Source organism: Bos mutus, chromosome 7 (genome assembly GCF_027580195.1).
Source record: "Bos mutus isolate GX-2022 chromosome 7, NWIPB_WYAK_1.1, whole genome shotgun sequence".
Taxonomy (NCBI): Eukaryota; Metazoa; Chordata; class Mammalia; order Artiodactyla; family Bovidae; genus Bos; species Bos mutus.
In genome coordinates, this window is record NC_091623.1 from 12,059,461 (window position 1) to 12,071,671 (window position 12,211).

General features: G+C 39.6%; 1 protein-coding gene across 3 annotated transcripts in view; it reads left to right on the forward strand.

Annotated features, from left to right (window-relative positions):
* Positions 1–12,211, forward strand: part of MSH3 (mutS homolog 3) — a 182,690-nt gene that overhangs the window by 48,767 nt on the left and 121,712 nt on the right. For all 3 annotated transcript variants that reach the window (XM_005904548.2, XM_070373062.1, XM_070373063.1), the window contains exons 10-12: positions 2,914–3,028; positions 8,591–8,675; positions 11,283–11,392. In XM_005904548.2, the coding sequence (XP_005904610.2) occupies positions 2,914–3,028; positions 8,591–8,675; positions 11,283–11,392 (310 nt within the window). The remainder of the gene's footprint in view (positions 1–2,913; positions 3,029–8,590; positions 8,676–11,282; positions 11,393–12,211) is intronic.

Genomic DNA, 12,211 nt, shown 5'->3' on the forward strand with positions numbered 1-12,211 from the left:
GTCTGGATGCAATTTCCTGATTTCAGGCCATTTCCTCCATATGCAGTGCTGTCTCATAACACATTGGCATTCCATCTTTATAAGGTTTCCTGGGGAACAGAGCTGGGCAGTCAAAAGATGAAACTCTCAGTAGAAGAGAAAAGAGTTAATTCTTCATTTATACCTTGTTTTTACAAAAAGTTATGTTGAAAGTAATATACTTTATATTACAGATTTATAGACAGTGTCTTATAATTTTTTCTAAAGGTAGTAAATACCTACTGCAAAAAAAAAAATCAAAACATAGTTGTGTATAAGGAAAAAGGTAAAAGTCCCTCCTGTCAAATTCTTAAGAATTTTTTCATGTACAGGTATACACATGAACATGCATAATTCTTTATTTTTATTAAATATGACTTGGATTTATTATTTCAACTAATTTTTATTGAATGCCTATTAAAAGTATTGTTTATACTTTAAGAAATTAGACAAAAATTCCTGCCCTTCTGGAGTTTTTTAGTCTAGCGGGAGGAGGTGTACAATAAAATAGTGTTTGAAGGTGATGAGTTCTTTAGAGAAAGGCAGGGAAGGTCTTCCCTGGTAGCTCAGTGGTAAAGAACCCAGCTGCCAGTGCAGGTCCTACGGGTTTGATCCCTAGTCTGGGAAGATCCCACATGCCGCAGAGCACCTAAGCCCCTGCACCACAACCACTGAGCCTGTGCTCTAGACTCTGGGAGCCGCAACTACTAAGCCCACGTGCCTCAGCTGCTGCAGCCTACGCACCCTGGGCTCGTACTCAGCAACAAGAGAAGCCATCGTGGTTGAGAAGCCTGTGTGTCACAACTGGAGAGTAGCCCCTGCTTGCAGCAACTAGAGAAAAAGCCCGCGCAGCGGCGAAGACCCTGCACAGCCAAAAATAAATAAATGCACAGAGTTTAAAAAGAAGACAGACGGGGAAGAGGTGAATTTTTAAATGCAGTGGTGAAGGAAGACCGCACTGAGAAAATGGCAATTGAAAGAAGATGGAACAAAGATTAGAGGGGTTAAGGGGGAAAACCACATGGATGAGTGAAGATACAGTTTCTCAGGCAGAAACAACACTAAGTATAGCGTATTTAAGTGCCTGGTGTGTTTAAAGAATGTCAGGGAGCCTGGGTGCTGGTACAGAGTAACTAAGGAAGAGACTATTAGGAGGTAAGCTCAGAGATAAAAGGAGATGGAGAGCAGGTTTTTTAGGGAGTTTTAGATCCTTATGAACTTGAGCCACATCTCTCAGTGAGTTGAGAGATGTTGCAGGATTTGAAAGCAAAGTAATCTAATGATATGATGTACGTTTTCAAAAGGATTCCTCTGCCTGTTCTGTTAAGAATACCCTATTTCTGCTTTATTGACTATGCCAAAGCCTTTGACTGTGTGGATCACAATAAACTGTGGGAAATTCTGAAAGAGATGGGAATACCAGACCACCTAACCTGCCTCTTGAGAAATCTGTATGCAGGTCAGGAAGCAACAGTTAGAACTGGACATGGAACAACAGACTGGTTCCAGATCGGGAAAGGAGTACGTCAAGGCTGTATATTGTCACCCTCCTTATTTAACTTATATGCAGAGTACATCATGAGAAACTCTGGGCTGGAAGAAACACAAGCTGGAATCAAGATTGCCGGGAAAAATATCAATAACCTCAGATATGCAGATGACACCACCCTTATGACAGAAAGTGAAGAGGGACTAAAAAGCCTCTTGATGAAAGTGAAAGTGGAGAGTGAAAAAGTTGGCTTAAAGCTCAACATCAGAAAACTAAGATCATGGCATCTGGTCCCATCACTTCATGGGAAATAGACGAGGAAACAGTGGAAACAGTGTCAGACTTTATTTTTTTGGGCTCCAAAATCACTGCAGATGGTGACTGCAGCCATGAAATTAAAAGACGCTTACTCCTTGGAAGGAAAGTTATGTCCAACCTAGACATCATATTCAAAAGCAGAGACATTACTTTGCCAACAAAGGTCCATCTAGTCAAGGCTATGGTTTTTCCAGTGGTCATGTATGGATGTGAGAGTTGGACTGTGAAGAAGGCTGAGCGCCGAAGAATTGATGCTTTGGAACTGTGGTGTTGGAGAAGACTCTTGAAAGTCCCTTGGACTGCAAGGAGATCCAACCAGTCCACTCTGAAGGAGATCAGCCCTGGGATTTCTTTGGAAGGAATGATGCTAAAGCTGAAACTCCAGTACTTTGGCCACCTCATGCGAAGAGTTGTCTCATTGGAAAAGACTCTGATGCTGGGAGGGATAAGGGGCAGGAGGAGAAGGGGACGACAAAGGATGAGATGCCTGGATGGCATCACTGACTTGATGGACGTGAATCTGAGTGAACTCCGGGAGTTGGTGATGGACAGGGAGGCCTGGCGTGCTGCAATGCATGGGGTCGCAAAGAGTCGGACACGACTGAGCGACTGAACTGAACTAAACTGAACTGATAGGGCACAGGGAGTGGGAGACCAGATGGAAAGCTAATGGGAAAGTCCTTCCCAGTAGTAGGTGCATACCAATCTAGAGGTACTGAAATTTATCTATTAATTGATATTCAATTAGGTTTTCTGTAATTTTTTACTACTATGAAAGATTTTCAACTCATTTCCTTGTATACACATCTTTAACAAGCAGTTTGGAGTACTTCTGGGTCAAAGCAGATGAGCATTTTACACTTTGAAAATACTTGATCCCTTGCTTTTGAAAGAAGGTTCAATTCAGAAAATTGCCCTTTTTCATACTCTAGGTATTTATAATCTGTATTTTTCCAAAGGGTAATTTTAGGAGTTAAGTGTCTAAATGATTATTTCAATAATTATAAACAAAATTTTATTTCACTTAATGTTTGTTTTTAAATATGATGAATAATAATTTTAATGAAGGTATATATTCTGTTTTTTAGGTTCTCAAAGTTTTTCTGACATCATTAACTTGGAGAAGCCTGTGATTTGTTCTTTGGCTGCCATAATAAGATACCTCAAAGAGTTTAACTTGGAAAAGGTGCTTTCCAAACCCAAGTAAGTGGTTTCTGAAAAATTTTAAGAAGGGTAGGGTTATATTAAAAAACATTTCTTAAATTGAATTTGGTAAGTACTGTACTCAGTTACCTGCTCTTGATGGAATACTGTATTCTGGGGCAAGAGTGACTTGTGTGGTATTGTTACTGAGGAGTATTAAAAATGTTAGTTGACATAAAAAATTAATAGAAGGCTTAAGAATTGGGTCAGTTTGTATTTATGATTGCTATTGAATGTATTTTAGTGTTGAGTAAAGAACTGTGCTTTATATTAAAGCACAGTTAATTGACAAGTAGTATTAAGAAGGCGTATTTAAAAGCGTTCATAAAACTTCATCACCTTTCTTATTCTTGATTTCAGTCATAATTTCACAGACCATAAAGATGAAGATAAAGAGGACAGCCACTAACATAGACAGCTTTTTAAAAGAGTGATTAACTTTGTAGAGTTGAGAGATTTAAAAGCTGGCAATTGACCTTCGAAGAAAGTGCTAGCTTAAAAGCTAGTGGGAAAAAAAGGGTAACAGAATAATTTTCTTGCCTTTCCATATTCTATCTTTACTGGCCCCTTACCTTTGGCTCTGTGAAGAATTGTCCTGTATCATATTGATCCTGTAAGTAAGCTGCTTCCTCTTCTGCAGAGATGGAGTGGACAGATAGGAGCTGTCTCAGTAAAATATCATTTGGTACCAAGATTGGGAAGTCCTTGTCTTTGTGTATTTTAACCCCACCCAATGCACTTCTGAGACTTCTACCCAGTGTCCCAAGTATTTTGAGGTATTTCTATTTTCATTTGGAGAAGGCAAGGGCACCCTACTCCAGTACTCTTGCCTGGAGAATCCCATGGACGGAGGAGCCTGGGGTAGGCTGCAGTCCATGGGGTCGAGAAGAGTAGGACACGACTGAGTGACTTCACTTTCACTTTCCTGTATTGGAGAAGGAAATGGCAACCCACTCCAGTGTTCTTGCCTGGAGAATCCTAGGGATGGCGGAGCCTGGTGGGCTGCGTCCGTGGGGTCGCACAGAGTCGGACACGACTGAAGTGACTTGGCAGCAGCAGCAGCCATTCTCATTAGAGAACAAACTATACTAAGCCATGTGTGAACCCTGGTCCTTGTTCATCCTGCTGTTTCTTATGATCTCATGTGACGTCCTCCACAATTTAAGGATCAGGGCTTGGCCAAAGACTTGAGCGCACCCTTCTGCATCTCTCTGTGTGCGTCTCTGTCATCTCTGGCATTCGGTCTCACAGTTTCAACTTTCCTTGGTCTCTCCGAGACGTTAGTCCTAGTGTTTATCTCTTTTTGTTTTTCTTTCAGGCACCACAGTTCTATGCTGCCTGATGTTCAACTGCCTGAAAAACAATTTAAAATACACACACACACACACAATTATATGCATATGTGTATGTGTATATATGTGTGTGTGTGCACGCATATGTAATACAATGTGTCCAGTTTTCTAATTGTGGCTAAAGAGCAATGTTCATGCATTTAATCTTTTTATGAATGAAAGCAGGTGAGGTTCCATGATTAAATACCACACAAAAGCAACAGAAGAGGGAGATGTATAAAGTAACAGCAGCTTTCCTAAACAGTGTCTATGTCTTGAAACTTATGGAAAACAAATTTTCACTTAAAAATTAGCAGTGGGAAAAGAACAAAATTGAAAATCCCATATAAAATTATAATAGAAAAGAATGGGGAATAGGATAATATCCTTATAGAAAATAAATGCACACCAGAAAGACATGCTCACAGATGAAATAAAAACTATAACCTACTACTTCAAAATGAGCTAAACGACATTGAGGAAATGATGCTAAATGTGAAAGAACAAAGGAGAATAGATGAGAAATAGGAAGGCTTTGAAATGAGATGATAAGACTTAAGAATGAACTATATGTCCAGAAAAGATCAATTTAGGAATAAAGAGTAAACTAGAAGGAACACAAAAGAATATAAATATAACACTGATACTGAAAACCGATTAACATGGCAAGCCAGATGAGACATTTATCCTTAGAAAACCCTACTTCAAGCTTGACTCTTGACTGGCATCCGGGACTTGCATTTGGGGCCAATCTCCAGCATTTTCTGGTAAGAATGACTCCCTGTGCCTAAACCATTTCTGAAGGCAGTATGGTTTATATTGGACAACTACTTACTTTCTGAGAGCTGTAAGTTTGGCACCTGCTCAGGAGCAGGTACCTTTGTAAAAACAGCCCCCCAGTGAAAAATCCGGAGAAGGCAATGGCACCCCACTCCAGTACTCTTGCCTGGAGAATCCCGTGGATGGAGGAGCCTGGTAGGCTGCAGTCCATGGGGTCGCTAGAGTCGGACACGACTGAGCGACTTCACTTTCACGCATTGGAGAAGGAAATGGCAACCCACTCCAATGTTCTTGCGTGGAGAATCCCAGGGATGGCGGAGCCTGGTGGGCTGCCATCTCTGGGGTCGCACAGAGTCGGACACAACTGAAGCGACATAGCAGCAGCAGCAGCAGCAGTGAAAAATCCTGGGTGCTGAGTCTCTAATGAGCTTCTCTGGTAAATATTTCACATATATTGCCACAACTCACTCTGGGGTAGGTAAGTGCATCCTGTGTATTTCTGCCAAGGAGGACTCTTGGAAGCTTGCCCTTGGTTTCCTCCAGGCTTTGCCTTGTGTACCTTTTCGCTTTTCTGATTTTGCTTTATATCCTTTCACTGCAATAAATCATAGCTATATGAACTGTATGCTGAGTACTGTGTATTCTCCTAGTGAATCCTTGGAGATCTGTAGGTCATCTTTCTTACTATTTTCTTCTCTAATATGCTTACTGGCAGTAGTTAGGAATGCAAAGATATTCATTTTAATTGCAAATAAATTAGAAGTGAATTTACAATAAAACTGAATTTTTGTAATATGATATAATTTCTAAGTTAACAATCAAAAGTTAGACTAATAGTGAATGTATGAACTCTGAAAACTATATAGAGAATTATTTTATACTATGGATTTCATATGTAAGATGGTGCATATGGTAGGTTTTTTTTTTTCTGTTTTCATTTTCAAATAATGTTAACAGTATTTAAATAGAATCTTTGTAAGGGATTGATCTTTCACATAAGGTCTGCACCTTTGCTGCCTTTGTCTGAATCAGAAAGATTGGTTTTCATTTTTTTAAAAGTTGAAATAGGAGTGATGTGGAATCCTAAACTTCTTTGGCAATTTTTAGCAGGAATGTTTTTCTCCCATTATAAAACTTGATGTACATATACATCCTATGTATTATTGTTGTCCAAAATATTAATGAAGTATTTTCCCATGTTACTTGGAAGATTTCTGTCGAAGTTCACACAGTGTGAATGCTAGCCAGGCCTTGTTTATAAGGTTTATTTCAAAGCATATCAAATTTGGTTTCTTCCAAAAGGATAAATAATTTAGAGTTGCTTAATCAGTGATCATTCCTGATCACTAGGGAATGCTGGCAGATACAACCCTGAGTTCAAAAATATATATATAATTCCTATCGAAAATAGGCACCAACAGAGGAAATTTCTTTTGTATTTGTAAGGAAGAGTCACAACTCCAGAGTACTTTATCATCCAAACATGGGAAACCTGAAAGCAGAGTTAGTTCTTTTAGTTGTTTGGTAATTATTGTGCCATAGGAATTGGTTTAACTTAATATTCCTAGTGGTCGATCTCTTTTATTAAGATCAGTGCAGATGTCAGTGCTGCTGGATTGTGGGTTCTTGATGCCAGCTAAGCATTCCCAGTGTCTGAGAATGATTAACATTTTATTGACAGGGGCATTTTTGTCGAAACTCATGCCCGTGGCATTAATACATCTCTGGTCAATAATATGTTAAGGTACTCAAGTGTTCATTAATCACCCCTAGGATGTAGTTTAAACCTGTCGGGAGAGGGGAAAGTAAATGACTTTATTTAAACTTATGAGACCTGGTTGGATACCAACTCAGAGGCCAGGCTAGCAGTACTTTCAACTGTTTTTCACCATGAAGGAGTATGAACATCTGTCATTTGTACAGCAAATCACTGCCCAATTGTTTCTTCCTAAAAATAATGTTTTACATTTTATTATTGTCTCTGGATGTTTCACATATATTTCTGGGCTTTATGACTCAAAGGAAAACAAAGAGACCCAAACTGGCCTCCCCATCGAAAGATGACAGACCTTTGCTGAGCATCTGCTTTCTGCTAGGCTCTGCAGGTGCTGCAAAATGTGTAAGGCATGAATAACCCATGCCTCCACAGAGCTTAGATCTATTAATAAGGATCACCGAAGAACATAAATTTCCATAATGCAAGGCAGATTAACAGTTACAAGAAGAAGAGATTGGCCGCACACACCTGCTATCAGTGTTGGAGTTGCTTCCCTCTGAAAATCTTTAACAAGTCGTCTTTTGGAAGCTAGGTAAACCTGTCACAGGTATATTACACTGCCACAGGACAATGTTCAGTCACTAGGTAGTGTTCCTAATATGCAGCAAGTTATTTCTTTTTCAGGGCTCTGGGTCTTTGTTGTGGAAGTCATCTAGAAGTTAAGGCATCTCTCAATGAACACTGGCTCCTTGGCCTTGATTCTAGGCTCTAGATTCCTAGATGAAGGCTTTCTTCCATCACTGGCTTGGGAAACTGGATTTTATTTCTCTTATTAGGGCCATGATGAGTGGGATTGGTTTTATGATGCAAACATTCATGCTTCCCCTCCAAATAGCTTAGTGACCTGCTGTTATTTTCCTTGCTTTGAAAAATGATCCATCAAGTCTGTAAGTGCTGTGGATAGAAATGTCAAAGGACTGATTTATAAAGGAAATTAATTATTGAATTAGTAATGCATTGATTAATATGTTTTTTAACATGAAAGACTAACAAGGATGCAGTTTGAATCGTGCATGCATTTAGTAATCACATTGAACTCAATACTCAAGCTTATTTGAAATTTACTGAGCTTTTAATCTAGTTTGGGGTACTTGGAGGGGCATAAGGAAAATGTGAATTCTTTGAACTTAAATAATTTCTACTTTTTCAGTTTAGACTCTACTAAAACATTAGCCACATGAATGTGTGGTCTTGATTATAGAATAAATAACATTTGCACGTATCAGAATGTTGATTAAAAGTTTTTAAAGTGTTTATCAAGATGATCTCATGCCAAAGAAGAGGGAGGACATTTTAAAGCATCTTGACATATTTTTCTAGCAAATTGCATAGCTTTTCCTGAAGAGACCCCCCACTTGCTTTCCTGATACTAAAAGACTATGCTTGATTCTATTACTGGAAATTAAAAAACTAAAAAGCTGTTAATACCATTACTTCCCTTGTTTTAGTTTTTGGTGTGAGAATGGCTGTCCTTTCACATCAGTTTACCTAAAAGCACCAGCACTGGTGGAAGACAATCTTTTAATGAATATTCTTCTGGCTTTTTTTGGTTTGATTTCCTATCAGAGGGCTAAAACTTTTGTTGTAATGTTACTGGAATATTTGTAACCACTGAATTTGTTTTTCTGTTTCTTTATGCACTTGCCTCATGGCTTTTATTTCATTCCTTTACAGGAATTTTAAACAGTTGTCAGGTGAAATGGAATTTATGACAATTAATGGAACAACATTAAGGAACCTGGAAATCCTTCAGAATCAGGTCAGGCAAACATAAGGGCTATTTGATTCAAAATGGTTTTGAAAAGAAATTTGGGATGAAGCAGCAGTCTGTTCTTAGTGCAGGTGAAACAGTATTGTCTTCAGCCGGCTGGTCTGCCTCACATCTCTTGGTAATGGTACTGCTCACTTTTTGGAGAATCAAACACATGAAATACTTACTCGGGGATTACATTGGGAGCTTTAGAGCATGCTTTTTAATGATTGAAGCAATATGGCCGTCCTCATAATTTTTATATTAAATATTTCTTTGGAAAGGTATCATCTTTAGAAATTAATATACAGTGGATATTTTTGATCTGCTTGGTTATGTTTTTCTACATATGTTTGTTTTCTATATAACTTTTTGTTAAAATGTCTGTAGCCTTACTTCATTGTCCAGCATATAAAACAAGTTTCTCTGATACTCCGTTTAACTGTAAGATACATAATATTTCACTTCACAAACTTTCATCATTGCTTACTTGCCCTTTATTGATGAATGTGAAGGATAATGAAGATATTAAAATTGTTGCTTTCATTCATTAAATTATCACTTGAAAGTGTGAGCTACTATATTGTAAAAATAATGTTATTATAACATAAAGTCACAAAAATATAAGGTAGTTCCGAGTCATTTGAGTAAGTAGAAAGAGCTGAACCATCTGCTGTGAATCACTGCTATTGCTGTGAATTAAAGTAAATGCTGAATTAGTCAGTCTCATGACTCTTGGATTTGTTTATTACTGTCTAATTTCTCTCATTCAGGTTTCTCCCTTTGCCAGGCTGTCCTTATGTACTGCAGTCAGCCTTCCTGTTATGCATGAGCATTTTTATCATATCGTTCTGTTATTTGGAAGTTGAGCATCTTTCCCACAAGTCTTTCTCTTCAACGCTATATACATCCCCAAGACAGGAAACAAGTGGTAGGAGTAGAGCCCACAGTCAGAGCCTCCAGATGCAGCCCCAGCATTCCAAGATTTCCGTACTTCTTCCACATCCTTCCTGTTCAGGTCCTATCACAGTGGCGTCAGTTCCAAAATCAAAGTCCTAAGGCAAAAATCATCCATCCTCAAAATACCCTTTAAAAACCCCTTTCTCTATTAGGACTCGGGCGCTTGTAGAAGTGGAGGCTGAGAGTTAACATTTTCTGCTTGTCTTCGCACTTCAGCTTTCTTCTCCTTTCCATGGATCAGTGGAAAAGGGTCATGAGGAGGGGTCTGAGTAGCAGAGAGAGCAAAGGTGTAACAGGCCTCCGTCTCCCCGACCTGTCCCTCTCCCATCTGAGTGTGCTTCTCCAGTGCTCCGCGCTCTTCCTGGGACCCTTCACTGTGGTCCCAGCAGTTGGGCTTTTGTCTCAGGATGGGATGGTGCAGTCACCTATGTGGATTCCCCTCATAGGTCAGCTCTGCGTGCCCAGCTCGTCGTCAGGGAACCTTCCATGACCACTGTTGTTCCCATGCTCTGCTTTAAACTCCCGAGGTCTGGAGAGGTTGTAGCACACCTTTTATAGTTGCCTTCTGCCAGATGACATCGTGTCCTCATTGGGAGTCTTTCCTCCCACACTTGGATATAAGAGCCCTGAGGGAGGGACTGTGTCTTAATATACCTTTGGCAGTCATTCTACTGAGCACACGGGAGGTGTCCTATAAGTACCTGTTTGTTGATATGAAGGAAAAGGAAAAGGCAAAAACAAATTCAGATGAAAATTGTAACTCTGTGTTCCAAATTAAACAAACCTATTAATAGACATTTTGTGTTACAGTGAAACCTTGGTTAAAATTAAATACAATCTCTAGTTAATTGTAAATTTTTTCAATGGTTTAAAGTAGCAAAGCATAGATAAATTTTTGCTAAGGATTTAACAAGACAGGCTAAAATCAAACCCTCCAGGGTACAGTCCTAGGGTGCAGTGCACGTTCACGTCTTTCCTTAAGAGAAAGTGTTGTCATGAGATTATCTGTCTTTAGAATGTCAACTCTTAGGTAGTGGGAGATACTGAATTGCCAAAGGAACATGAAATTATTTTCACTGTGCTTTCCTAAGCCAGGAAAGGATGCAGTTATATTTTTAAGGTGTTCAGGACAGATGTTTTAAAAGAGACTTCTCAGTAATTTATTGTTAGTTAAAAACTACACATAAAGTGTATCTTTCTTATGCAAAATGTCATTACTTTGTGTGTGTTTATTTGGATGTGTGTGTGTGTGCGTGTGTGCTGAGTTGCTTCAGGTGTGTCCGACTCTTTGCAACCCTGTGGATCTTAGCGCACCAGCCTCCTCTGTCCATGGGATTCTCCAGGCAAAAATACGGGAGTGGGTTGCCGTACCCTCCTCCAGAGGATCTTCCTGACCCAGGGATTGAACCTGTGTCTTTTCCATCTCCTACATTGGCAGGCAGGGTCTTTACCACTAGCGCCTCCTGGGAAACAGAATGTGTGTATATTTGTATGTATATATATATATACATTGAACACCTGTTTTGAGCATAAAAGCTAAGCATGTGTAAGATTATAATTGGGGAATATGGAATAATTAGGGCACATGAACAACTGGCAATTTGGGTCCAAATACCATCATTGAGTTAATAAAACGTGCTTTCTGGTCTTTTTTAGACTGATATGAAAACCAAAGGAAGTTTATTTTGGGTTTTAGACCATACTAAAACTTCATTTGGGAGACGCAAGTTAAAGAAGTGGGTGACCCAGCCACTCCTTAAATTAAGGTAAAAGGAATTCTTTTTTGTGTTTCATCTAAATTATATAAAGTTATGAAATTAAAGGTACATCAGCCTCCTTAAAACCAAGGTCACCATGGTTTATAAGAACACCATTTTCAATTGGGGAAGATTTCACTTTGTAGCTAGTGATACACTATCCAATATCATAAGGATTTTTTCCTTGTTCCCAAGAATGAGTCTTTGCAGTTGAAAGACATGGGATCTACCTGGGGAGAGTGAGGTAATCAGTTGGTTTGGGTCATCAGTAGCATAGGGTGTAGGGAGAGAGGGGCTGGGAAGATGGGGCACTGCCTTTGTTGAGGGCTTTGCAGGCTGGGCTGAGGAGCTAGTAGCCAGAGGCAGTTAATCCAGTGGTTCTGCACACGGGAGTGCTGGATCAGAGCTGGTGGGTGTAGGGGGATGGAGAAAGTAGTGACGGGTGGGGACAAGTTAGCAAGTTCACGGAGAGGTTCTGAGAACCTGAGCTAGAGAAGGAGCGTAGGAATCTGAAAGAGGGCTTCTGTGTGAGATGTTTAAGAGAGAAGAATGAGTAAACTAGGAGAGCTTTCAGGAAAGGTAGGTGAGTCTGGTGCCTAAGCATAGTGGTCTCCAAGCTTGTCTGCACATTGAAGTCATCTGGGAAGCTCCAAAAACTTATACCTGTATTCTGCCACCACATATTGTGACTTATTAGTGTGGCCTGGGAGTTGGAATTTTTAAAAGCTCCCTAGATAATTCTGACACGCAGATAGATTTGGGAGCTGTGACCTGTGCCTCTCACTTAGTAGGAGTCCCAGTAATGTTGACTGAATGACTGAATGCTGT